This window comes from Pelodiscus sinensis, chromosome 3, assembly GCF_052426305.1.
Source record: "Pelodiscus sinensis isolate ZL-2025 chromosome 3, ASM5242630v1, whole genome shotgun sequence".
NCBI lineage: Eukaryota > Metazoa > Chordata > Testudines > Trionychidae > Pelodiscus > Pelodiscus sinensis.
Window position 1 is genome coordinate 196,280,893 of NC_143054.1, and position 27,858 is coordinate 196,308,750.

A 27,858-nucleotide genomic window follows, 5' to 3' on the forward strand; every position below is an offset into this window, starting at 1 on the left:
GGGGAAGGGCACGGTCGCGGCCGAGGCGCCCGCGCCGCCATCTCGCTTGCGGGCAGCCCCGCCGCTGAGCTGGCCTTTCCGGCGCGGGCGCTGCCGGGACACGGATCGTCGGGCGCTGCGAAGCGGAGCCGGAGGGGGCTTGTGGCGCCGCCAGCAGGTGGGTCTGGCGGGCGGGGTCCCCCTGGCCAGAAGGGGGGGTCTGCCAGTGGGGGATGAGGGGGGGGTCTCTGGCCAGAAGGGTGGGTCTGCCAGTGGGGGATGAGGGGGGGGGGTCTCTGGCCAGAAGGGGGGGTCTGCCAGTGGGGGATGAGGGGGGGGGGTCTCTCTGGCCAGAAGGGGGGGTCTGCCAGTGGGGGATGAGGTGGGGGGTCTCTCTGGCCAGAAGGGGGGGGTCTGCCAGTGGGGGATGAGGGGGGGGTCTCTGGCCAGAAGGGGGGGTCTGCCAGTGGGGGATGAGGGGGGGGGGGTCTCTCTGGCCAGAAGGGGGGGTCTGCCAGTGGGGGATGAGGGGGGGGTCTCTGGCCAGAAGGGGGGGTCTGCCAGTGGGGGATGAGGGGGGGGGTCTCTGGCCAGAAGGGGGGGTCTGCCAGTGGGGGATGAGGGGGGGGGGTCTCTCTGGCCAGAAGGGGGGGTCTGCCAGTGGGGGATGAGGTGGGGGGTCTCTCTGGCCAGAAGGGGGGGTCTGCCAGTGGGGGATGAGGGGGGGGGTCCCCCTGGCCAGAAGAGGGGGGTGTCTGCCAGTGGGGGATGAGGTGGGGGGGGTCTCTCTGGCCAGAAGGGGGGTCCCCCTGGCCAGAAGGGGGGTGTCTGCCAGTGGGGGATGGGGGGGTCCCCCTGGCCAGAAGGGGGGGGTCTGCCAGTGGGGGATGAGGGGGGTCCCCCTGGCCAGAAGGGGGGGGTGTCTGCCAGTGGGGGATGGGGGGGTCCCCCTGGCCAGAAGAAGGGGGTCTGCCAGTGGGGGATGAGCTGAGGGGGGTCCCCCTGGCCAGAAGGGGGGGGTCTGCCAGTGGGGGATGAGGTGGGGGGGTCCCCCTGGCCAGAAGAAGTGGGGGATGAGCTGAGGGGGGGTCTCTCTGGCCAGAAGGGGGGGTCTGCCAGTGGGGGATGAGCTGAGGGGGGGTCTCTCTGGCCAGAAGGGGGGGTCTGCCAGTGGGGGATGAGCTGAGGGGGGTCCCCCTGGCCAGAAGGGGGAGTCCGTCGGGGGGATGGGGTGAGGGGATCTCCTGGTGAGAAGAGGGGCTCCTCCCCATTGAAGGTGGGGGTCACTTTCCCCAGGCCACACGAGGAGGGGAAAGGACCCTGCTGTTGATGTCGGGGTGCTCTTCTCCAGGGTCTGTAGCCGAGCGGGGCCGCTACCTGTCCAGGTTCCCCAGTGTTGTCTGGTTTTGGGGGTCACTGTCCTGGGAGTCTCTCTGGGTGTTTGGTGGGCGCTGCCAGCTGCCCAGCGAGGTGAGGAAAGATCATCCTGAATATTGTGGGGGTTTTGTATCTCGAAGGATGTGGCAACCTGAGCGCTCAGAGAATGGGGTGAGGATTCCCCAGGCCACTGTTCTGGGCAGTGAAAGAGGGACGAGGACCCCCCCCATCACTGATTCCTCCATTCTGGGTGGGGTTGGTGTGTGAGGCCACCATGTTGCTATTGGAGGGGGTGGAGGAGTTTGGCATTGGTGTGAGGGTTCCCATTTCACTGGTCAAAGTGTGGAGCGGTGTTATATTTTTTGTGTAGTTTTTTTGGTAAATCTTGACTCGCTTTCACAGAGGAAACAGCTACAATTTCTCCTTTTTAAAAAACTGTTTGCCCTGATCATCTCGCTCTCAAGGTAACACCTACAGCCTAACAAACATCACAGAAATGTTCTGAGAACATCTCGGATACAGGCCACATTTAAAACTAAAGTGGCAAGGCGTTCCTTCACTAAACCAGGATAAGCTAACTGTTACGTCAGGAGTAGCCAATTCTGTCAGGTCCTGTTTTGCGATACTTCCCGTTTGACTCACAGGCTCTGCTCTGCACAGAAACTCTGAGGAAGGAGAGTATCGAGGGAGGATGTGGGAGGGAGCTCTGAACCTGAGGGATGGGGGTTTGAGCAATGAGTGCTGTTTAGTGGGTTTGAGGATGTCCATGCATGCTGTAGGTGCCGCACCAGATAACAATATCAGTTAGTGTTTGCAGCCTATGTTGCGGACAAGTTCAAACAGCTCTGGACAGGGGTGCTGGCACAATTTCTATAGGGTCCTTTGAACCAAACTGTAAATCCTGAATATAATGGAAACTGCTTCAAGTCAGCAGCACCAGCGTCTATGGCTCTGGACCAAACTTTCTGCTTCAGCAAAAGCCGAATTAGTTCTCAGGAGAAAGGGGGGCATGCAGATGTGTCTTTGTCTCTCTCTGTCTCTGGAATTTAGTCCTGGAAGCTTCTTAAGAGTTGTGAAGATGTGGGAGTAGCACAGACAAATCACTGTAAATCAGATCTATTTCTTTGCCAACTGGACACAACCATTGGGGTGGGTTATGGACCGTGTTGAGAGCTAATTGTAAATGTTTCCTTTCTGGGGGACACAGTGCTAGTTTTGCATAAAAAAGCATCTGCTGCTCCGCCCTCAACTCAAAAAGACACCTGATGCTGACTATTTCTTACATATCTTTCTCCTATGTCTGATGAAGTGGGTTATGCCCTAATCAATATGTTAGTCTCTAAGATGCCACAGGATTCCTCATTGTGTCTTACATGGTTAACGCTCTGAGGAAGAGTGTCTATAGCAGTGGTTTTCATTTGCAGAACCCTAAAAAATGTCAAGTGGATATGGACCCCTTTGGAAACTCATAATCTGCAAAATCTGCTGTCACTAGGAGTCTGTGTTGACAGGTTGAAAACCACTGAAATAGAGGATAGTCATGAAACAGTAGCAGTATGTGCGTTCTTCAGTCTCTTTGACCTCCATCAGGTCTGTTTTGCATTGGGTGTAACATAGAAACTGCATTAGTGGTCTTGGTTGATTGTCTCCTGTTGGTGGATAGTGATTAAGTCAAATTCTTTTTGCTCTCTAACTATCCTCAATGCCATTGACAAATCACGTGAACATGGATTCTAACAGAGACTGATATGGTCTTGCCTTGAGCACTTCTGTGTTTTCTTTTCTGAGAGGTCTCAAGGATTTTGGGTAGTTTGTGTCCCGAATATGATCTCGTGTGGGGTTCCCAGGGTTTCATCTTGTCATGTCTGGTTCAGTGTGTATGTGGTGCTGCTACAGCAGCGAGGGGCAACGTAGGCTCATGAGTGACCCTCCTTCATCTCTGAGGGCTGCAGGATTGTTGTAACCAAAATGGTTTCCCGGGATAGGGTAGTTTTGCTAACTGCACTTACCTAGAATTTGCGAATGTGCGGCTTGAACTGTAGCAGCGCTTTGATAGGATGCAGAGGGTGAGCCCAGCTCTCCCAGTTAACCTTAGGTGCATGCTGACTGCACACCGCTCTATGTGCTGTCACTAGTAATACCGGTAGGAAAAAACTACGTGGCTGGAAACCACCAGAATCTGGTCACCCAGTTCATGGGCAAAGGGTAAACAAAATGTCTCCTGGGCCACGCTGAGAACCCCAGTGGACCACAGGTTGCTCACCACTGTACTAGTCAGTTTGGTAAGGCAGCGGGTGCAATGATTCCTTCAGTATGCAAAAAGAATTCAGCTCCTTTTGCATGCCGTGTCCTCTGTAAGATGTGACAGGACACATTAGTCCCTGACGAGATTGGGGTGTGGACGCACACTGGGATGACTGACACGCAACCCAACTGTTAATGAAAGAATGTTGACACTGGGTATGAGACATCTCTTCTGTCTGCACCTCTGCTTAACGGGTGTGTCTGCAGTTGGCTTGTAAGGGCACCTGAGGCTCTTTTGATTTTCACCACTGCTACAGGGGAGCCAGATGACAGTGGTGCTCCGGTGCATTTCTTACCTGCTCTTTGTGAGGGTGTTGTGGCCTTTCCTTTTGGATACAGACGCTGCCCTGATTATCCATGCCTGTGTCAACTGCAGGCTCCATTATGGCAATGCTCTTTACAAGGGGCTGCTCCTTGCACCCTGTCAGAAATTGCAGCTAGTGAGGATATGGCTGCCTGCATATCAGGGGGATTTCACATAAGGACCGTGTTACATGATGCTCCATGAGCGGCATGGGCAACCAGCGATTTCCAGGTGGAATACCATCTTACATTTCTGCTTTGAAATGGTTTGGGGCCTTTTTGTCACATGCTGCTATAGAACAGAGAACATCTAAAGTGCTCAGGCTGACAGTTCCCTTTCCTGCTAAAAACAGGGGAGGGCTGGCAGCAAGAAGTCCTCTGCGAAGAGTCCTGGGCTTTAGAGCTTGCTTCCTCTCTTGGTCCACCCACATGGTCATTGGTGATTTTCAGGCTGAGCGGTATCCCCCAAGCCTTCCATGCGGTGGGAAGGCTTGTGTGGATCAGTGGCTCTCAACCCATGACCCAGTCAACACAGCTATGGCCCATGTGACATCCTCATTGCCATACAGGGTGTGTGTGTGTGTGTGTGTGTGTGTGTGTGTGTGTGTGTGTGTGTGTTTTGTGTGTGTGTGTAGTGTGGATGTGGCCCACATAATACATAGCGAACTGCATATGTGGCCCACAATATTAAATAGGTTGAGAACCAGTGATGGGAAAGTTGTGAGGCTGAGGTTGGCAACAGAGTTTGGAACTGGGGTGTTAATCATGAGCGTCTTTTTGTGATAAATGGGGAGTTACCTTGCTGCAAGGGTGAAGTCTACTTGTGGCCTTTGCGATCCACTGATTTCTGTTGGCTTTTTAATAGTTATTTGGTAGCTTGGCCAGAGCAATGGGTGACAGCGTCTTAGGTGTAGTTGTGCTGGTTCACTTTACGGTGACAAGTTTTATCATGCAGGGCCTATTCCTGCAGTGTCTTGTGTGTGTGTGTGTAACTTACTTGTGTGGTGTGTGTCAATCTTGGTAGAAATTCAGGTTTTTGATAGTACAGGTTGGACCTCCCTCATCTAGTACCCTCTGGACTAGTCCCAGATGAGGGATTTTGCCAGACCAGGGGAAGTCATTCCCCCTCACATCTTCATCACTGGCCTCCCCCAAGCTGGGCTCCTAGTTTTGCTGCCTTGGGGCAGTCCCATTACTGGGCTCCCCCCTGCTGTCAGGGCTCCGAGCCACTGGACCATCACCAGGACTCTCTGGTCCTGGAATATTTGTGGCCCTTTGGACCACGGATGTTGCCAGACCAGAGAGTCCTGGTTTAGAGAGATTCAACCTGCATCATTTTTAGGGCTGGAATCTCGTTGTCTTGCATTTATCTGCTACTTGCTGTACTCTCTTGTGGTGCTGAGGCTCGAGTGAGTGGTTCCTGATTGAAAGTGGGTCATACTGATTGTTTTTTCTTTCAGGACCATTAAGATTCCATGGCGACGTATCTGGAGTTCATTCAGCAAAATGAAGAGCGAGATGGGGTGCGTTTCAGCTGGAACGTGTGGCCTTCCAGCAGGCTGGAGGCCACAAGAATGGTCGTACCCTTGGCCTGTCTACTCACTCCCCTGAAGGAACGGCTAGACCTGCCTCCTGTACAATATGAACCAGTACTTTGCAGCAGGCCTACTTGCAAAGCAGTGCTCAACCCGCTTTGGTATGGATTTCTAAGTTAACTGTAAGCTGTGAATGTTAGTTAGCATTAGATGGAAATAGAACTTTGGAGAATCTGGTAGCTGTCAATTTCCTTCCCCTTCTCTCAGTTCAGAGCCTGTCTCAACACACCCTTTGGATTAAATGTCCTGGGATTTTTAAAACACTTGTGCACTTAGTAATAAGTAAGGAATGCCTCTTTGTTAGTCAGGGCTGCCAGAAGGAGAAGGAAGCAAAAATGGGACAGGGAGGCAAATGGCCAAAGGATTATCCAAGGTCGGGGGTAGCTATGGAAGGGAAACCAGAATTGATGTGTAAATACCTACATCACAACCACTGAGACATTGACCTTGTGTAACATTAGCATACCATGCCGCTTAAAGTAAATAAAAATCACGTTTAGCACCTAGAGGCAGCAATGATGGGCATATTAGTAGAGCCTTGTGTGGATATAAAATGTGTATCTGCAGCCGATCTGTGACCTGCAAAAATGGTCTGCAGACATCCACCTGTGCAGCTATGGATATCTGTGACTATAAAGGGGGTAGCCACAGATTTTCAGGACTCTACATACTAGATAGGGCCAAGAATGTCTGAAGAGACTTTTCTTTGCACTTTCGGTGGCAAGGTAGAAATTTGAATCAACATTGTCGTCCTCCTTGATATAGGAGGTGGCTGATGTAAGTAGAAAGATTATGTTTGTGGGTGTGCTTCTATTTTAGGGGAGGAAATGCTGTCTGTCCCCTCAGACTCTCAGGATGAGCTTGTGGACATGCGTGTCTGCTGGCGAGTATTGTGAGGAAGGTGTTGCCAATGAGATCAGCAGGAAGTGTGTTACTGGATTAGCCTTCACACTATAAAATTACAGGCACGAAGGGGGCAGGGAGCCGTCCTTTTGTTTGTACATCTATTGTACCTTAAGGTGCTGTTCTAAGACTGTGGGTCCTAGATTCTACTGCAGTGCAAATCACAAATAATGGTACTATTCCATTGACTTGGGGCATCTGTTAACTACCATCTAGTTAAGTGTTGGGAGCAAAAACACCACCCCCAAAACAAAGCCACACAGTGACAGGTCCAACTCTCTCTTTCTGGCTTTTGCAGTGGGCAAAAGTGATCAGAAGGGTGGTGGCTGGAAGGTTGGATGGGAACTTGCTGGCGTTCACACCGGTCAGCAAGGTGCATGTGGTCCTGAATGTTCAGCATTCGGAGACTGCAGTGGGTGTTTGGAGATGCTAAAGCTTGGTATTGATTTTAAGGATTTTAAAGGGCCTTCAATCCTGAAACTCGAGAGATGACTTTGTTCTAGGGTAAGTACCTTCATGGGGAGAAAATACTGAGTAGTAAAAGGCTCTTTAACCCAGTGGTGAAAGGCAGAACAGGAACCAGTGGCTGGAAGCTGAAATCAAACGAATTCAAATTAGAAGTAAGGCATGGATTTTCGAGTGAGTGGTTAACCATAGGAACAAACTACCAAGAGGAATGGTGATGCCTTTCTGTAATAGGTGCTTTGTGTTTACAATTAGACATAAGTTACTGAGGTCAAAATAGGGGTAAGTGGATGACATGCTGTGACCTGTGTAGTACAAAGACTCGGACTAGAGCAATTGGTTCCTTCTGGCTTTAAAATGTCTGACTGTGAAGCCCCCATTAAACTCAAGAAGATATATTGAATCATTTTATTTTCTTTCATCTCAGCTGTAAAGCCTGGTAGATGTTTGACTGTAAAATCTAAACTTTTGTACTAAATGTTCCACCTTCCTTTTCTTACAGTCAAGTTGATTATCGTGCCAAGCTCTGGGCCTGTAACTTCTGTTTTCAGAGAAACCAGGTAGGTTGGGAAAGTGCTTCACTTTTTCATTACCCTCTCTATCCACTTCATTCTCTAGGTCAGGGTAGTACAATAAGCAGATGTCTCTGCTAATGAGACCCTTCCCCAAGGCCTCTTTCTGTTTGTGCACCCAGTTCAGTGTTTCGTTTTCATCCGTGTGATATGAAAGCAATGGAATGTCATCTCTTCCAGTCTTGGCTCAGTTTTGCCAGTGGCTGTTTGCCAGCGCATGGGCTACTGGCAGCTGATCTATAGTTATTTTGGTGCCTTACAATTACTTTATATTCACTGCATGTTGAGGCCAGGACACATCGTTGTCCTTTGTTCTTCTGAGTATGAAACTTGCTAAGCAGGAGGCTGGGGTGGGGCTGGGAGTTGGAGTCCGGCCCACCCTGTGTCATCCTGCCATAGGGATGGAGCTGGTACCCTTGGATTATAGGAAGGATAAGGGGGCTCCTGAAGGAAGTATGTCTGCTGTCTACCACTTTGTATCCTTAACTAAACTACTCTCAGTTGCTTTCTAATTGAATTGTGCTGCAGATCCGCATGCATGCTGTTAGCCATTCAGAATGAAAAGCAGTGAAGAACTAATGTTGCATTTTATGCAGCTAAAAGAGCTTGCTGCTGTACCAGGAAGTAAAGGATTGAGCAACACATACTTGAGTTCGAAAGCTCTCCCCTCGCGTACATTGTGAACATTGCAGCCTTCAGAATGCAGGAAATATCCCTGCTGTTGGACATGTGTTCAGATGTCCTGCACAGTGAATTTGCTTGCTCTAATCCTTGGTTCTCCTTTTCAGTTCCCTCCAGCATACGCAGGCATATCCGAAGTGAATCAGCCAGCAGAACTTATGCCTCAGTTTTCCACAATCGAATACATAGTGCAGGTAAGCTCGTCATAGGCTTTAATGTGAAGACTGGAGAGTGGAAATGGATGCAGGTCCTTATACTTAGCATCCAGGCTTCTCTATTTTAATGAATGAATTAGAAGCACTGCTGAGGGAATTCTGCAGCAAAACATTCCAAATTTTGCACACAATATTTTAAAATTCTGCGCATTTTATTTGTCAAAATAATGCCATATAATCACTTTGCTTTTCAGTCATGTATTTAAACTACAAAACAATGGGTGGGGAGTATTGGAGGAAATCCCATGCTACCTTGCCTAACAGTAACATAGTTAGGTTTGACCCTTTATTTATAGTCAGCAATTTTATGCAGCCAGTGTTACATCTCAGTGTTACAGATGCTCAGTGTTACATCGCAGGCAACTGACGAGCAAGAGAGGGCTGGGGAATCAAACTCACAATTTATATTGGCTACTGACCATCTTTAAAAAGGTCAGCAGCAAACTATGGAGAACATTTTGATAGGACATTATTTCAATCCAAAAATTAGACCAGTTCTAATCACTGAAGCACCCTGAGCATTTATAATGTCATACTGTCCTTTACGTTACTTTTTCTAGAGGGAGCTGTGTAATCCTGCCAACCCAGTGACCAGTGGGTCTCTAATACCAATTTCATAGGTCAGAAAAGTCAATGGAGAGATAAATGTCTCCCAGGTCTTTGTCCTGCCTGCCTGTCTTGATGCTTCCAGTAGTGAGAAAAGGTGACCATTTTTTGCTAATCTCACTGCACATCGGTAGTGGCTGTTGTCAGTGGTTCTGGAAGAACACTGTGATATCCTTGAAACAAGTTATTTGAGCTTGCTGATTTGTAATAGCCATTTGTGAGTGAAGGATGTGAGAGTTTTCTTATTCTTTAACCATTTTGGCCATATCTACAACAGTCAAAAATCTTTTGTTCCCTTATAATAATTCCCAGCCCAAGGTGGTTGGGCAGTATGTGACATGGAGAGCATATACAGATTCACTGTAAACCTTTTTTCTTTCCTCAACAGAGAGGGTCTCCGACCCCACTGATCTTCCTTTATGTTGTTGACACGTGTTTGGAAGAGGAAGATTTGCAAGCATTGAAGGAATCCCTGCAGATGTCGTTGAGTCTGCTGCCTCCAGATGCATTGGTGGGGCTGATCACATTTGGCAGAATGGTCCAGGTTCATGAACTGAGCTGTGAAGGAATCTCCAAAAGCTATGTTTTCAGAGGGACCAAGGACCTGACAGCGAAGCAAATACAGGTGTGTTCTGCCATCTCTGCCGACACACAATCCAATGTGTCATTCCATTTAGGTCTTTAATCACATCTCTCTCCCTCTCCCCTTCCCCTTTTAAACTCTTGGCCAGCAGAGAGAGCAAATGGGAAGGACAGTCTAATGCTTAGAGTGCTACCCTTAGGAAGCCCTGGGTTCAATTTTCTGCCCTGCTGTAGACTTCCGGTGTGACCTTGGGCGAGTCACTTAACCTGTCTATCCATAGGTTTCTCCCATCTGTCAAAAGGAGAGAATAGCACTGCCCTACCTCACAGAGGTGTATGAGGATAAATACATTAAAGATTGTGAAGCAGTTAAATAGTAGGGTAAGGGGTGGGGAGGCTAGATGAGTACCTAGGATCAGTAGCTAGATAGTAAATAATAGATCTGATGTTTAAATAATCAGGATTCTCCTTCCCATCACCACCTCCTGTCTGATAGGATATGCTGGGTCTTACGAGGCCTATGGCACCCGTTCAGCAGGCAAGACCTCTTCAAGCACAGGAACAACCACTTATTTCTAGCAGGTAAGTGGCTCTGCAAAACACACTCTGCCAGGGGGGCAAGCCAGGTCCCATGTTTGCATTATGACCTGTACGACCCAAGCTCCTAAATGCAGGTTGCCTCAAAGACAAGATGGCTTCTAAGGTAGCTTGAGTTGTGTTCTAATTGCAGTATATTAGGTACAATTGTAGATCTATATTGATGGGTTTTATCTGAGCATCATATGAAACTTTGATAGTGTCTGTTTCTTACAGATTCCAGATACAGTGCCATCCAAGCTGGATTTCTGTTTGGAACTGCATGTGAAAATTGTTACTTAGAGTTTATGCAGAGACTGCTTATTTTGTTCTGTTTGTACTGGGGATGTTAAATTTAGATTAATTGGCTAATCGAATAGTCGAAGCAATTTGCATCAACTATTTGGTTAGTTGATAAGGGTGTCTCCGCCTTTGAAGTGTAGCAACAGGCCTAAGGCTGTTGCTATATTCAAAGGTGAAAGTGCTGCAGGGAGCACGGGGCCAGCGGAGGACTCAAGCAGTCCCACAACGGTCTCGTTCTCCCTGCAGCATTTCAAAATGGCAGCGCTGCATGGAGCCTGGTGTCAGCTAGGGACTCTTGAGTCCCCAGCTGACCCCGGGCTCCATGCGGCGCTGCCCCTTTGAAATGCCATGAGGAGCCCGTGTCAGATTGCACATGGAGTTTCAAAGAGGCAGCAATGCATGGAGCCCAGGGTCAGCGAGGGAGTCTCCTCCTCTTTCTCATACCCTCCCACGCTGCCTCTTTTGATAGAGGCAGCAAGTGGGGGGGGGGAGGAGCAACTAGTCGACTAGCGTGTCATTTGCTTATCAGATAGTTGACTAGTTGTTCACATCCCTAGTTTGTACAGCACTAGCACAATGAGGCCTGGGTCTAGAACTAGGACTCCTGGGCACTAATGAAATACAAATAATAATATTGTGAAAGTCAAGCAGATTGATGAATGATTAGACAACAGTTGGTGTTTGTTCCCAAATTAAACTATGTTTCCTCGTATTGGATCATAGCTCACATGCTCTCTGTCTCCCTCCCTCTTATTCTGTGGCTAGTGTTCTGTGCAGTTTGGTGGAGTAGTCCTCATGCTGTGTTCTTTGTATCGTGCTCTGGTCAAATTGTTTATTTGTTCCTTGTGCCTGTGATTTTGAAACCTTTAGCTGTAAGATGTGATGGAGAGCATTATTTTGATAGTTTTTGGCAGCAAAGACCAAACCAATGGGATTTATAAGCAGTGAAGTGTTCCTTTTTGAATTCTTGCAGGTTCCTGCAGCCTGTACACAAGATTGACATGAACCTGACAGATCTTCTTGGGGAATTGCAAAGGGACCCGTGGCCAGTGACTCAGGGAAAACGACCCTTGCGATCAACTGGAGTAGCTTTGTCAATCGCTGTTGGTTTATTGGAGGTAATTCTAATTCACTCTTCATGTGAGATTACCTGGTAAAATTAAAATCGTATGGGGTTATGCTGGGCTTTACCAATGTGCTTCAGTTTTTGAAAAAGTTGGTCTGTGGCCTGATGGTGTATCAGTAAGGCCCTACCAAATTCACAGTCTGTTTTGATCAGTTTCACAGCCAGGAGGGTTTTAAAATTAGTCAGGTTCATGTTTTCAAATGTTGACCTCTGACATTTCATGATAGTGTAACCAGAACATCCCAACCCAAAAGGTGGTGGGTGCAGGTCTCAGGACTATTGTAGGGAGGTCAGGGGATTGCTATCCTTCTGCCCTGTTGCTGATCAGGACGCTTTTTTCAGAGCTGGGTAATGTGTTTTTCATGGCTGTGAATATGGCAGGGCCCTACATATCAGACATGAGTGTGGTTTGTCAGATCCATTACTTTTGAAATACCCACTCAAGTTTTTTATAAGAAAATTATACAACTTGACGCCTCCTGGAGTGTAATGCTGGGCATAGTAATAATTTACTATATATTTGATAGAATTTGTGTGTGTGTGTGTGTGTGTGTGTGTCTCTGTCTGTCTGTCTGTCTGTGAGCCTGTTTGTTCAAGAACGCCTCCTAAACGGTAAGAGTTAGAATCACCAAATTCAGTATACGGCTTCCTCCTATTGTAGCTTAAAGCAAGGTGAGGGTTTGGCTGTGCAGGGACAATGGGATTCGTTTGGAGTACAATTGTTTCTCACAAAACGCAAAGGGAGGGGTCGAATAGCAGGCACAGGTATACTGCAGAATGACCACACAGGGAGGGTGTACCAGTAAGAGCGTGGCTGGCTGGGGGCACGGCTCTGGATGTTGCCAGCCACCATACACGAGTAAGGTTCTTGTGCTGGTGAGCTGCTGGCCTGGCAGCATGGCTCTCTTTTCACAGCTGGGCAGCACAGCCCCTGCTGCCCTGGCCAGCCCTGGGGATTGGCCAGCCCCAGTGATCTGCGGCCCCGGGGAGCTGCTGTCTGGGCCGTGTGACCCCTGCCGCCTGGCCAACCCTAGGGATTGGCCAGTCTTCTGCACCGCACGCTCTGCCATGATCCCCATAACACCTCCCTATCCCCTGCCCCCCACACTCCCAGTCCTCTGCTCTGAGCTGCTCCTCCTTTATGATCCGAGCAATGCCGGGCAAATATGCTAGTACTTAAAAAATAATATTTAAAAGATGCCATGTAGGAGGGCGTTTAGGGATCTCAGAGTTACTTCCCACATTGATGGTGGCTTTCAGATGCATCAAAGCCTCACCACATCTCTGTGGAATCATCCACTGGTTTTGTGAATGGATCATCTGAAGCACAGCAGGGAAGATAGGAGCAGATACCCTGTTTCCAGGGGTGGTAGCACAAAATCAGATCTGCCCTATGTTTAGAAGTTTACAGCAGAGCATCAGTCCCTACTGTTCCATGCTAAGAGGGACAGAATTATTCATTGAGGAAGCCCCTAAAAAAATTCGATCACAATCAGGCCCCTGAGGTGCTAGATGCTATACACACAGGATGACCCAGTTCTTGCCCCAAATAGTACATTAGAACTAGTGTTGTCCTTTAATCTGCCCATCTCTAAAATATGCCTTTAATGTTATTTTAGGGCACATTTCCAAACACGGGGGCCAGAGTCATGTTGTTTACAGGTGGACCACCGACACAAGGTCCCGGCATGGTGGTAGGAGATGAACTGAAAACACCAATTCGTTCCTGGCATGACATAGAGAAGGACAATGCACGGTTCATGAAAAAGGCCACAAAGGTAGGTCTTACTGTCTGCTAACGCAAAGAAGCTACTTCTGCTGCCCAGTCATGGACCTGCTGGGTATAACCAGTTGGGTGTCACGATGCATGTGATTTTCCAGTTTTGCCAGCTCAGGGCTCTAAGCCATTCCTAGGGAATCGATAGGTAAATCCCAGGTGTGTATTGGTGAGCTGCACTTCACGCTGCTAGCCCCTTTGAGGGACTTGACTAGTGACAAACAGCCCACTTCTTCATGGCCCCGAGGCCTGTGTTCTAGACATGCACCTGGGTCTCCCTCGGGTACAGATGTGCTTTTTTCAGCCGACTATCTAGGCCAGACTATAAGGTTGGGTTCTGTTTCACCAAGTCCCAAATAAAAGGCTAAATCCCTCAATCCCTGTCTGCATTCAGCACAGCTCTGTCTCCAGAGAATAAGAAGATATTTTAGTGTTTCCCTCAGGAATGATCTAGCCCTCAAGTCCGGGAGTATCCTAACCCCTCTTATCTTTATGGCAAGAGAATTCTTCTCCTGGTGAGAACTAGTCAGTCTCCAGGTACCTTTTGGGTTATCTTGCCATGTAGCGAAGTGGTTAAAACGTGCTGCATTTACGGAACGTACAGCGTGGTTTGGAGCTGGTAGTGAAGATCATACAAGTGAAAAACAAGCTCTCGTGCAGTGCTCATTGTGTTCTGTGGTTCTGGGATTTCGGGTCCTTACCTTAGAACACAAAAATGAACATACTGGGTCAGACCAAAGGTCCATCTAGTCCAGTGTCCTGTCTGCTGACAGTGGCCAATACCAGATGCCCCAGAGGGAGTAAACACAACATGTAATCCTCATGTGATTCCTCCCCTATCACCCACCTCCAGACAAACAGAGGCTGGGGACACTATTCCTACCCATCCTGGCTAATAGCCATTGATGGACCTAACTTCCATGAATCGATCTAGCTCTTTTTTGAACCCTGTTAAAGCCCAAGCCTTCACCACATCCTCTGGCAAGGAGTTCCACAGGTTGACTGTGTGCAGAGTTCAGAAAGGGGGTGGTAGGTCACCATTGAAAGAGAACATGCTTTCCCCATGGCAAATTCCTGCGTTGGCCCTAGCTTTAGAACCCAAGGAAATCCATACACGTGTGTTGGAATGTTTTCAAATCTCTGTGTGCACCCTTTGCCTCCACAGCACTACGAGGTTCTCGCTAACCGCACGGCAGCCAATGGTCACTGCATTGATATCTATGCCTGTGCTCTGGATCAGACTGGCCTTCTGGAGATGAAGTGTTGTGCAAACCTCACTGGGTATGTCCTCAGCCCTGAGCAGTAAGCAAGCTCAGCCCTGGGTGTTGGGGTGGAGGAGCGAGACAGGAAATGATTAATTTGATATCAGCGTTTGGAGGTGAGCAGCTGTCATCATTTCCCTGTTCTAAGCGTTCGCAGGCTGATCTTGTGTCCATTGAATTCATTGGCAAAGCTGCCCTTGATGTCAGAGATGCAGGGTCACACTCTAGGGCAGAGTGTATGAGACCAATTTTGATTGCCAGTAGCTAAGCAGATTGCCTGCTTAGAGAAGGGTGATTTAACATTTTCACCAATCCCTAAACCAAGGGTGGGGCCTTTGCTACAAATACATTTTGTTTCACTGAGACATAGCAAGGACGCTCCCAGAGAGGAGAGCAGAAAAGCAGATTAAGCAGGCATATCGGGAGCAGTGGCATTCTGGGTATAATGGAAAGTGCCTGTTAGTCCTTCACTGTGCTCCGCTAAACAAAATGTTCTATAGGGACCAGGAGGGCTCGGTTATGGGAGATCGAACTACTTGGCGCTAGGGCACCGGATTGAATTTGTTTCAGTTTATTAGCAGAACTGTTAATTCTTATGAACTCGTGGCCTCCCTGAGCCAAGAAGCCAGTGCCAAGAGTCATTGCAGTTCCTAAGTGGGCATGTACCATGATCCAGACACCATCGTAATTTGTACCAAGTAGCATCCTTTCTGGCAGCATGTGCAGAGGTGCCATACCCTATAATGCCCCACATAGGACATGTCTACACAATAGGACAAAGTCGGATTAAGATACGCAGCTTCAACTATGTTCATTGCATAGCCGAAATCGAAGTAGCTTAACTTGGCTTTTGGCGCTGTCTGCACTGCAGGAAGTCAAAGGCAGGACATTCTTCCTTCAGCTTCCCTTACTCCTCATGAAACCAGGGTTACCAGCATCGACCAGAGCGCCCCACTCACTTCGAATTAGCTGTCTTAACTAGAGCTGCTAATTCGAACCCTGGAAGATCGACAGCAGCAGCTTCGATCTTCCTCTGTATTGTAGACATACCCATAGGGACTGCCTGTCTTTAATCTGCCAATTGAGGTCGACAGGGCCAGTTAACCGGGACGTCCCTCTGCTGGCAAGCTGGTTTGTATATGAGACTCTCAGCTCTAGAACTGCCTTTCCTTCCTTGGTGTGCTAGACCTTCAGTCCGCACTGTTAGGACCTGTCTGTTTCCTCAGGTTTTTTCTGAGGAGGCGAGCTGATGAGGGGAGGATTTAGCTGGGGGCTGTTTGTGGGTTGGGGCGTTGTGAAATGTGTCCAGAATCATCACGGCTACGGCATGAAGTGCTCCGTGAGTTGGGTGTACTGCCTGCATTGCAACATAAATGGAGGAAAGCAGAGCTGCCCTCCAGCCCTAGAGATGCATCTTCCCAATCTCCATTCTAGCACACGGAAGGAGAAGTCTGCACTGCTATTGCAAGAACTGTTCTCTGGCCAAATGGAGAGCTCCCTGGCTGTCAGGCTAACCCCCTTTGAATAGACCTTCCCTTTTTGTGTTAACTCAGATCTTTCCCCTTTGTACACCTGTGCCTTGGAGTGGTGCCAGCACGTTCAGATGTGTGGAGTGGAATGGAGCTAGTTCCTAGCTTTGCACCTCACCATGGAAACTTTCAAAAACAGTTTCTGGGCATGTGGGGGAAAGGAAGAGAGGAGTAGGAGGGAGACATCCCTTGGGATTCTATTCCAGTTACTTGATCAGTTCCCTTGTTGTTTTCCGTTCCCAGGGGTCACATGGTGATGGGAGACTCCTTCAACACTTCTCTCTTCAAGCAGACATTCCAGCGGGTGTTTAGCAAAGACTTCAACGGACAGTTCCGAATGGCATTTGGTGCTACCTTAGAAGTGAAGGTGAGAGACCGGGGCTGGCGAAATGGAATTAACAGCTAAACTGGAGTGCTCGTTACTGATCTATTAGTAACATGAAATAGTTAAATACATTTAACAATGTTAAATAGCTGGTTCAGTGTAGGATATAAAGAATGAAACATCTGGGCTTATTTTGCAGCAAGCGACATTGAAGTGAGTTATTTTAAATTTCCAGTCTCTGCGCAGGAAGCAGCAGCTGTAGAATGTGTGTTTTGAAACCAAATCTGTTTGGAGGGAATTCCAGCCCTGGCTAAGAGAATTCTAAAATCCTGACAGTATCTATCCTAACCCCTTAGCCCTGCAAGCTGTTCCAGGCAGGCTGAGCCCTACTGACTTGAAGCCCCTCATATCCCTTGGGTTGCTGGAAGGGGGGTGCTTTCTCTCTGGTCCCATCTTGGCACCTGTTGAATAGTGGGTGGCTTGGCCTCTGATATTCTCCCCTGCCTCCGTTTTTGGGATTGTCCTCCTCACTCTGAATAGCTCCTGTGCCTGCCCATGCTGGTGCTGTTGGCTTTCCCAAGCAGCAGGAGAAAGAAATTGACCAGATGCTTGTCACTTTCACAAATAATGAATTCTTTTGGGTGTTATTCTTTGGGGAGGGCTTAATCTTTGCAGAGAGGAATGGCTTTCCCCTACCCACCCACGCTGGTCAAGGAGAATTTCCTACTCCCACTGGCAATTGTGGGTTTGTGGTTTTTGTCTGAAATCTGATTATGTAGGTCGGAGGTTCTCAAACTCTAATCACTGTCTGGCAGTCAGAGATAGTCATGTGGACTACATTTCCTCCCCTCCACGATTGCACAACATTCCTATGGCACCTGCAAAGATTGCTGTGGGAAATGAGTGGATGTGGTTTTAACTCTCCTTTCATATAACTCAGCAGCTGGAAAGGAGAACAAGGCAGCCCTGCGTGGCCCGCCTGCTCTCTGCAGAGCAATTTGGGAACCTCTGCTTAACAGTGTCTTTTCTGATTAAAGCTGAGCTCTGGCTTTTTCTGTAGCTTGAGATATGTGCTTGCTTCGACTGATTTGATTTTCAAATTGTTCTGATCCTATTTTAGACTTCTAGGGAGTTGAAGATCTCAGGGGCTATTGGACCGTGTGTATCCCTAAACGCGAAAGGGCCATGTGTTTCTGAAAGTGTAAGTCACCGACATAAAACATCTTTCTTAAGTAAGCTGTGCAAAGTCTTTTGGCTTGTCCTGTAGGCTGACAGTAATGCTGGGTTCTGTCAAGGAGGAAGAGACTGGTTGGGGAGTGTCTTTGGCATGTAGCGCCTCAGGCTAGAGGAAAATAGGTGCATTGTGTAGTGTAGGCAGTGTGCTTGGTCTTTGAATGAGAGGGGTGGGGTCCTCTGCAGGGCTGCCTTTGATGCATGGCAGAGAGAGCTGACCAGTGGAAAGAGAGAACTGGTGTCCTTGGAGAAGACAGCTGAATCTGGCTTTCACTGTTACGCAGCAAAGCGCGCTTTTTTTTTTTGCAAATTCATTTTGGGACTTCAACTTATATCTAGAAGGTGTGAGATCCAGTAGAACAGGGATGAGGAACCTTTTTCAGGTGGGGGGCCGCTGACCCACAGAAAAATCAGTCGGGGGTCGCACACAAGTGAGAAGCAGAGTGGCCCCTGACTGAGGAGCAAGACACTCCCTACAGTCCCCTCGCACACCAGCTATTGGGGGGGGCTCAGGCTAGTAGACTTTGTGTGCTCCAGCCCCATGGGGAGACAGTGCAGGCTCCCCAATGCTGGGGCAAGCCCTAAGCCTCGGGGTGCCAGATCCAGGCAAGCCGGGGGGAGGGAGGCTTGCATTGGGCCCCTGGGCGTTAGGTTCCCCACCCCTGCAGTAGAGGGCATGTGCTGAATCTTACGTTTGGTCAGAATTTAAAGTGGTCTTAACGTATCCCACAATAGAGAAAAATATAGCCACTTTCTTTTAAACCCTCTCCAGGAACTTGGTATTGGAGGTACATGCCAGTGGAAAATCTGTAGCCTGGATCCCAGCTCAACACTTGCCATATATTTTGAAGTGGTGAATCAGGTCGGTCCAGTTTTTTTCCCCTCATTTATGGACAATTACAGAATACAGTTGTCAATAGCAGCTATCACCCGCCTAGTAGATCCATGACGAGTGATTAAACAAGTTCCTTTGTAACATACGCTGTATCAAATAACAAGCATCGTGTCTAGAATGAACGGTCTCACCCAAACAGCATTCATACTCCTAGTTGCTGTACTGATGGAAAGCGCTAAGTCAGAGCTAAGTCATAAAGGGTTTTACCTTGCACAGTGACTCTATTGTTTCTCTTTCTTCCCTTCCCTCCTGTACTTTATCAGTCCTGCCATCTCCTTCCAAGTGTTATTTTTCCACTACTGTAGGGACACTAAACTGCTCTCATCCTTTATTAGCCAAGTGATATAGAACCTGGTAGCAAAGTATCTAATGACCTACTGTCTCCATGGCTTATGCTGGGACTGCTTAATATTCCTTATATTTTCCAGCAGCCCTCAAAAGTGACATTCTTGAGCAGCAGGTCTCTAGCTTGCCGTTATATTCAGGCTTGACGTACAATTTCCTTGTGCTCTTTTGCTGTTCTGTAACTCCAGCCTAAGCTCTTTTTAGGAGCGTGACGCTTTATTCCTCTGTTTTGCAGCACAATGCACCAATACCTCAGGGCGGTCGAGGCGCCGTGCAGTTTGTCTCTCAGTATCAGCATTCCAGTACACAGAGACGTATTCGAGTAACCACCATTGCCAGAAAGTGAGTGCCAGAGACCAATCCCTCTGCACTGGTTTTTGATGGCAGAAACTTTAGTCTATATTTCTGAATTTTTCCAGCAGTCCGGGGGATTGGGGGGGGGGGGAGAATTGGGCACAGGTGTTTTGCATGTGCAGCACAAGCCCGTTTTTGTACTCAGTAAAGATGAACGTATGTAGCCCTAACTTGGCTATTTTCAGTTGGGCAGATGCACAGAGTCAGCTCCAACATATAGAAGCGGCGTTCGACCAGGAAGCAGCTGCCGTACTAATGGCTCGTCTGGGAGTCTATAGAGCGGAGTCAGAGGAGGGACCTGATGTACTGCGATGGCTAGACAGGCAGCTAATCAGATTGGTATGTGTGAGGGCCTAATTTCAGTGGGTTAAATCTGAAACGGTGTGATTGTGAATGTCGTCTGCGTCTACACCTAAGACACTACAGCTGCACTGACTGCAGCAATAGGAGTTCTCCCATTGCTGTAGTTATCCGCCACCCAAGATGTAGTACCTAGATCAACAGAAGAATTCTTGCATGAGCCTAGTAGTGTGTGCACAGAGGGTTAGTCACAGTCTCTCGGGGATATAGATTTTTCACACCCTAAGAGACATAGCTATGCCAATAAAAGTTTCCAGTGTAGACCAGCCCTATTAAACATCAACTATTTCACTGCTGAGCATTTTAGCAAAATCCTCCAGCTAACATGATTTTGCTACAAGTCTAAACTGCCTCCAGCTCTTTTACAGGCACCAAAAGTTCCAGCTGCCTAAATCTCCAGTTATTCTCCAAAAGCCTGTATGGACTGGTCTGTACTAACAAATTAGATCAACCATGCCCATGAGCAACATAGCTGGAAAAATCCACACTACAGAGTGATGGAGTTAAGCTGACCTAAGTCCTCACCTAGATGGCGTTAGGCTGATAGAAGAATTCTTCTTTTGACTAAGGCCAAGTCAACAGTAAAAGGGAAGGTTGAATCAAGATACATACACAACTCCAGCTATGTTTTCAGTTTTCCTGTTGTCCCCAAAGCGGGAGGCAGAAGGGAGCAAACGCTCCCATTGGCTTCCCTTACTCCTTGCAGAAACAGCAGTACTGGCTGCCCATGAGGACATCCCCCTGAGTTCAATTTAGTGAGTCTTATGTAGGCCTACTAAATTGAACTCCGGAATATTGATCTTAGCTCCGGGGGTTCAGTGAAGACATGGAAGATTCACCTCTTGGGGAAGTGGATTAACTATAGTGATGGGAGAACCCCTCCTGTCACTCTAAGTGTCTATCCTGAATGCTCCAGCACTCCAGCTACTGTGCTGGAGCTGTGCTCCTGTGGCATTTTACGTGTAGGCGTAGCCTAGCATGCAGCTACATAGTGTTAGCACAAAAATCTGTGGTATATGAAATACTGACAATGTGGAGTCAGTGTAAAATAAAGGCGAACCGAACACTAAAACAAATGCGAGGAGCTGGCTACTGCATTTATGTGCAGTGTTCATTTGCTTATTTCAGTCCTTCACACCATCCATTTTCAATGCTGCCGCTGCAGAATTTCCATTCTGCATCGCAGAGCCAATGAACACTGGGCCAGCCAGTGTTTGGTAGCATAAAAGACATCTTGGCTATAATGAAGCCTAAGTGATGTGATACACAAAGCATGATGTGAGAGCCAGCTACCTGATCAGAACTGATCCAATAAAATCATTCCTCTTGGAAGCAGTTTTTTCACTCTTTGGTTATTTTGAATCTGAACTTTGTCCTAAGCTGGTGATATGTATTTAACATGCTAAAATATGGTAAGTGAAGATAGAGTCCAATCATTATTCCAGCCACATGCATAAGTGACTTAATGAATAAAGGGATAAGAACATAAGAACGGCCATACAGGGTCAGACCAAAGGTCCATTTAGCTCAGTATTCTGTCTGCCACAAGTGGTCAATGCCAGGTACGTCTGAGGAAATGAGCAGAACAGGTTAATTAGTTCCTGCTTTTAGCAGTGAGAGGTTTAGAGAAACCACATTGTGCAATATTTCTCTGCATCACCTTTTAGGATTCTCTTCCTATCTTGGTTACTCTGTACAAATTCTTACAACTGCAGAATGTATGAAAGAAACAAACAACCTCCTCCCCTGCAAAGATTAAAATATACACATTCCTTCCAACAGTGTCAGAAGTTTGGACAGTATAACAAGGATGATCCGAATTCCTTCAGACTGTCAGATTCATTTTCTCTGTATCCCCAGGTAAGGACTCCACTTTGTGTGGACATGGACATGTGGAAAAAAGCAATTACAGGCAGAAATGTGGATCAAATACAATTATGATTGTCTGATGATTTTAAAATTTGTTGTGATACGAGTCAGCACAGCACGTAGTTAAATGCTGTAAACAACTGGTCTATTTAGCTTCCAAAGAGTTAATTAGAGGAAAGACTTTGGCAGTAACTTCTTGTACTTTGAAACCAGACTTATGAATAGGGAGGTAAAAAAAATCCATTGATTTTTTTTTTTTCTCATTCATCTTTCTATGTAAATATAGTTTATGTTCCACTTGCGACGCTCTCCATTTCTGCAAGTGTTTAATAACAGTCCGGATGAATCTTCCTATTACCGCCATCACTTTGCCAGACAAGATCTGACTCAATCCCTCATCATGATCCAGCCTATCCTTTATTCCTATTCTTTCTCTGGACCGCCTGAGGTAAGTCATTGTCTTGCTGTGTTGAACAGAGAGCTTTGAAACAATCCTTTATGGTATCTAGGCAGTCATCCAAATGGTATTATTGTATACAAACGGGTCCAGCCTGTAGTATGTCTTTGTCTTTAATTTGTTTTTAATTAGGGTAATTATTCATAGAAGGGTTTCTATTTCAAGACAAGGATATTTGAAAATCCTAAAGTTGTGAATTAATATACAGTGAACATAATGTTCTTTTGATGGGAGATTCTTGTCCATGATCATTTCAAGTCAAACTCACCTAGTTGAAAAACAGCTTTTCTATGCATTATATTTCCTGCAGCACCTGCTAGCTTGAGGATTCGTTCCATGGTACTTATATTGTTGGCTACATTCTGAAAATTGCTTATTCAGACTGATTAGCACTGTTGATTCCATTGTGTACCACCATAATACAGTGAACCATTCCCTGAACTTGAAGCTTAACATAGTTCTGAGGGCATCACGGTGACTGACTTCTCATTTTATCTTTCTCAGCCTGTGCTTTTGGACAGCAGCAGCATTCTTGCTGACAGAATTCTGCTGATGGATACTTTCTTCCAGATTGTAATCTACCTTGGTGAGGTACAGTACAAATCACATGCCTTTCTCTTATTCCCCTGCACCATTACTGTGTCTGTAAAATATATGAGCGGGAAGTAGTGGTGCGGGGGATGTTGCAGTACCCCCAGGTTTTGCACCCAGTTTTCCTGCGCTGGGGCACCAGTCTTGCTGCCCTCTTTGCCAGCTGTAGGTCCCAGCCTCTGGGCAGTCCCTGCAGGGTCCTGCTGGGCTTCCTGGGACCCTCCAGCCCCCCGGCTTCACTGCCAGCTCCCATCTTGTTAGCATGCTTTTTATTTGAATTCAGGGTTAGACAGATACAAAGTCATGGGCTAATACATTGTGGACTTGTCCCGTGTGTCCTGTAACATTCTTGTGTTTTAAAGCAAAGGCACAAAGTTACAAAGAGCAGGGTAACCTGGCGACTTCTCTCTTACTTTCTCTCTTTTCCTCTAATAGACGATTGCGCAGTGGCAGAAAGCTGGCTACCAAGACATGCCTGAATATGAAAACTTCAGGCATTTACTGCAAGCCCCACTAGACGATGCCCAGGAAATATTGCAGACTAGGTTCCCAATGCCGCGTTATATTAACACGGAACATGGAAGCAGCCAGGTATATTAGTTTTGAATAAAGCTTTTGGTTTAGTATTAAGCTGATTCTGTAGACTAAATAACATTGCAAACAATGAATAGTGCTGTGGCAGTAATTCAACCCTCAAAGTGGAGAGCCTGTATGGCTTGTGAGCCCTTCCCACTAATAGTCTGTTTTAAAAGAGTACTTTGGAAATCGCTCCTGGGACAGAACTTTTAAATAAAAGGGTGCAAAAAAGAAAATGATCAGCTCACTAATGGAGAATAAATGATCATTGCATAGCAAAATGTATCTAATTTAGGTAATGCATTCAGTGCTACTACTCCCCTAGCAAATACTCTCTAGGAAGTTCTTTGCAATTGTGTCTGTTATCGCCTACTGCTGCTGGATAATCAGTAGTCCTCAAAAGTAACTAAAATTTCAGAGGGGTAGCTGTGTTAGACTGTAACTTTAAAAAGTAGTAGTCCTGTGGCACCTTGGAGACTAGCCAAAATATATAGAATCATGAGCTTTTGTGAGTAAACCCTATTCATCTCATGAAGTGGGTTTTATTCATGCAAGCTCATGATTCTATATATTTTAGTTAATTTCTAAGGTGCCTTAGGACTGCTCATTGTTTTTACAGGTCCTTGTTAGTTCCCTTTTAGTCCATCCCTGTTTAAATGATGCCCACTGTTCCGTGTATAATGCGTGTGGAGAGGGCTGATAAAGAAAAGTTATTTATTAGTTCCCTAAATAGAAGAACTGGAGGACACCAAATGAAATTAATGGGTAGCAGGTTTAAAACAAATAAAAGAAAGTTCTTCTTCACACAGCGTGTAGTCAACCTGTGGAACTCCTTGCCAGAGGAGGCTGTGAAGGCTAGGACTATAATAGAGTTTAAAGAGAAGCTAGATAATTTCATGGAGGTTAGGTCCATAAAAGGCTACTAGCCAGGAGATAAAATGGTGTCCTTGGCCTCTGTTTGTCAGAGGCTGGAGAGAGATGGCTGGAGACAAATTGCTTGATCATTGTCTTCGGTCCACCCTCTCTGGGGCACCTGGTGCTGGCCACTGTCAGCAGACAGGATACTGGGCTAGAAGGACCTTTGGTCTGACCCAATACGGCCGTTCTTATGTTCTTATGTTATGTTCCTGTGACTTACTGGTGTGTTTCTAGGAGTTGGAAGAATAGCAATTGTTTGTGGTCCAAGTCAGTGATCTACTGTTAATTTCTTCAATTAGATGATCCTGTTCATGCTGATTCTTCTCAAAGCACATGTCCCAGAGCCTAGTGAGAGTATCAGAGCATGAATTTCATGTTGTGTGTTCCAGGAGCAGGATGGTCTTACTTCACAAGAAACCTGCAAAAGCTCTTAAGTGCTGTCACCAGCCACTTTTACCAAACGTACCTCAAAGTGCAGCAGGGCAGGGAAAGTAAAAGAGGGTGGATTCGTGAGCTTATTTTCCCCCCAGAGGTACTAACCTTGTCAAATACAGGATTTCTGAAGGGTTTCTTCTTAAAGGAATAAAACTGCCAGGATTTTTAGCTTGGCAACTTTGTCCCTTGTGGGTCACACTTGGTTAGTCATGGCATTCTCTTTTCCATAGCCTATGGCAGCATTCATAACTAGCAACAAGTGGGAAAACTCTTGCCTCAAAAAAAACAACCAAAATCAGTATAGTCTATATGCCACTGGTAATAAGAAGCAATTTACCTTTTTCTTCCTCTTGTTCCCTTCTCTTCTTATCGCACCTTCTGTAAAAGCTGCATGACTGCCACATCAGTCCAGAAATATTGGTCAAAGTTAATGAGTACAGTGATCAAGAGATGAAGACCACTGCATCATGCGGTTACCATAGTGATATCCATAACAGCAGTTGCATCTGAACTTTAATGAGACACCAGTTCAAGTTAAAGTAGAAAATATACTCGCTAAACAAGGAGCTGAATGCAAAGGCTAGCCAGACTGATGTGTGGTCTGGGGTATGGTGGTAAATCCTGAGGATGTGGATGTTCTTTGTTATTTTTAAAACAAGTTTTGTAATATTTGGTTTATTTTTACAGGCCCGGTTCCTCTTGTCTAAAGTGAACCCCTCTCAGACTCACAATAACCTTTATGCATGGGGACAGGTGAGTTATGGAGGGGTTACTGTTGCAAGGACAGAAGCATAGATATACAGTATACACACTTTTTTTAAAATTTGTGTTTTCCTCCCCATTCTGTTTGCTTTCTAATCACACAGCATTAGGCTATATGAACAATGGCTTGCTTTGTTCCTGCGGGTTGCTTTAGACCTTTCTTGCATCTCCCCTGGCTAGCAACTTTCACAGACATTCATGCCTCGATGAATGGGAAATCTGTCATGTTTTGTGAGGGGAGAAAACAACATCATCTGCCTGTAAGGATGGAGTTGACAATGGAATTGCTGGGTGATGGCTTTGATAGTCACAGTATTTCACAACAGAAATTTACAACTCAGTTCTGAGGAGCCAGATTTTCTTTATAACCTAGACATACATCTTGTGTTCAGTACAATAAATATCAATTGATTAGCATATACTGGCTAAGTTTTATTAACAGGGAAAAATTAGATGACTAGAAGCAATTTGCACATTCAGGATAACGTTTTCAAACCTGGATATCTAAAATTACGCTCCTATTTTTTTTTTATTAAAGCTCCTAAATAAAGCTAAGGTGATAGTGAGTGGAAATAGAAATCTGATTGTTAGTCCTGAGCGCCTACAGCTCTTACCGAGTTCAGTGGGAGCTGCCAGAGCTCAGCAACTCTGAAAACCAAACTGCTTTGATTTAGGCTACACTTCCAAAGCACTAGGCAGTCAGATTTGAAAATGTTGTTGATCAACCCATCCCTAACTGGTCTGATACTGTTAGGTCACAACTGGTTTACTTTAGTACTCTGGTATTATAGAGCAAAAGTATTAATAAATGAATCCACTTATCAGGTATGTGTACTATATCTGAATATACAGTGTGCTTGATTTTGTGACTATTCGCTCTTCCTCTACCTTTGTCTATGTAAATTCTCTGGGGCATGGATACACAGGTTGCTTGCATGAATAATAAATATTTCACTATTATGTATTCTTTTGGGAAGCCACAATATGAAATTTGATTGTTGCTTTTGTTACCAAGCGGCTTCTTCCAACATATCCTCATGCAGTTGATTTAGCAGGCACTTAGGATAGGGCACTTCAGTTTGACATCCTTTCAGAATAGTCCTAATAGTAACCATATTTGCTTTGTTCTTACACGTATTTATTGTTTTATATTCTTATAGGAATCGGGATCTCCCATTCTGACAGATGACGTTAGTCTCCAGGTGTTCATGGATCATCTGAAAAAGTTGGCGGTATCAAGTGCATCATAACTTTGACAACAAGGAAGTGACAAAAAAGCAAAGAATTAACAGGATCATGGTCACAATTAACAATGTGGAGAAACGTACTACATTCCTTTCCCTCTGAGATCAAGCCTTTTAAATATTACATAAAATGAATATTCAAGGGGAGTTTTGTACTTAGTTCTTTTAGATTTTAATTTATTTGTATCCTTTATATGTGCCCTCCAATTAATTTTTTCATACTTCGCAGCTCAAGGATCTTTTAGCTGATATAAATGTCAATACATTTTTAGATTAATTTTAATGGCCTGTATGTAAAAATAATTAAACAGTAACTTGCCTTTCAGCAACTTCATCAGATACCAGGAGACTGTACTGATGAAAAATATAATTGGAGGAGGAGATCATTAATATTTAGTGCTGGACTGAACTAGTGTGTGCGTGCGTGCACACTGAGAGGTGGACTTCATCACACAATGGAGTACAATATAAACTTTTTTCCTTGTTCTGGAGATCTCAGAATGCTTCATCTTGTTGCTTCATCATGTTAAAACTCAGATTTACTCCTGTAAAATATAGGGTTATGTTGATCAAGATCATAAGGATCTATCTAAATTTATTAATTTCCAGCTCTTTTGTTACCATCTAAATTGAGTTTTGCATTTCTCTGTTCTCTTACTCTGATATACAGTATTCTTAGTAATTACAGGAATTTAGTACTGGCTTTGTTGACTGTAACTCCTTTTTCATATAGATCAATAACAAACATTTCTTGCCCATAATATAGTAGAATGTGGGGTTTTTTCCACACTTGTTAATATATCAAAATTCTCTGCATTTTATTTTCCTTCTTTAAAACCTCTGGGATGAACCAAGATTGAATAATGTTTTTAGAGCTAGATTTCACATCTCAAATATGTTGCTAGTTTTAAAATGCTTTGGACAGCTACTCATGCATAAAATCTAATGTTAACACATTCCACATCCTTGAAATGCAGTCTGAGAAGTGACTATAAAAAATGGCAGCATGAATTTGTATGGTCTTTTAGTAGTTTCCATGTCATATGTATTAACAAGCCTCAGCATTTCTATTTTGCTGTACATCTTCAAAGAATTTAGGCAATAATTAATGTTTGTAACATTCCTGAGGTATTCTCAATGACTTCAAAACTAAACAAACCCAGGTATTTTCAATCTTTTCTCTTGGGTCTCATTTTCTAGACATTTAATAATTTTTGTTAGTCTCCTTGGGACCTTCTCCAACTTGTTCACAGGGTTTGTGGAGATAAAGTGGATATTTGCAGGGCTCTACCTATTGTCCTACACATCTGTGATTCCATGACTTAGAAGGGATCTGGAT

At 45.9% G+C, this 27,858-nt stretch overlaps 1 protein-coding gene across 1 annotated transcript; it reads left to right on the forward strand.

Moving 5' to 3' along the window:
- Positions 1 to 27,692, forward strand: SEC23B (SEC23 homolog B, COPII component). The gene is made up of 20 exons (XM_075925768.2): positions 1 to 157; positions 5,424 to 5,659; positions 7,429 to 7,486; positions 8,287 to 8,373; positions 9,389 to 9,625; positions 10,079 to 10,164; positions 11,435 to 11,579; positions 13,207 to 13,365; positions 14,530 to 14,645; positions 16,399 to 16,522; positions 17,601 to 17,681; positions 18,486 to 18,575; positions 19,189 to 19,295; positions 19,493 to 19,646; positions 21,450 to 21,527; positions 21,823 to 21,984; positions 22,498 to 22,584; positions 23,020 to 23,175; positions 25,201 to 25,266; positions 26,436 to 27,692. The coding sequence occupies exons 2-20, from the start codon at positions 5,439 to 5,441 to the stop codon at positions 26,523 to 26,525; spliced, it is 2,304 nt and encodes a 767-aa protein (XP_075781883.1). The 5' UTR covers positions 1 to 157; positions 5,424 to 5,438; the 3' UTR covers positions 26,526 to 27,692.
- Positions 27,693 to 27,858: the final 166 nt, after the last annotated feature.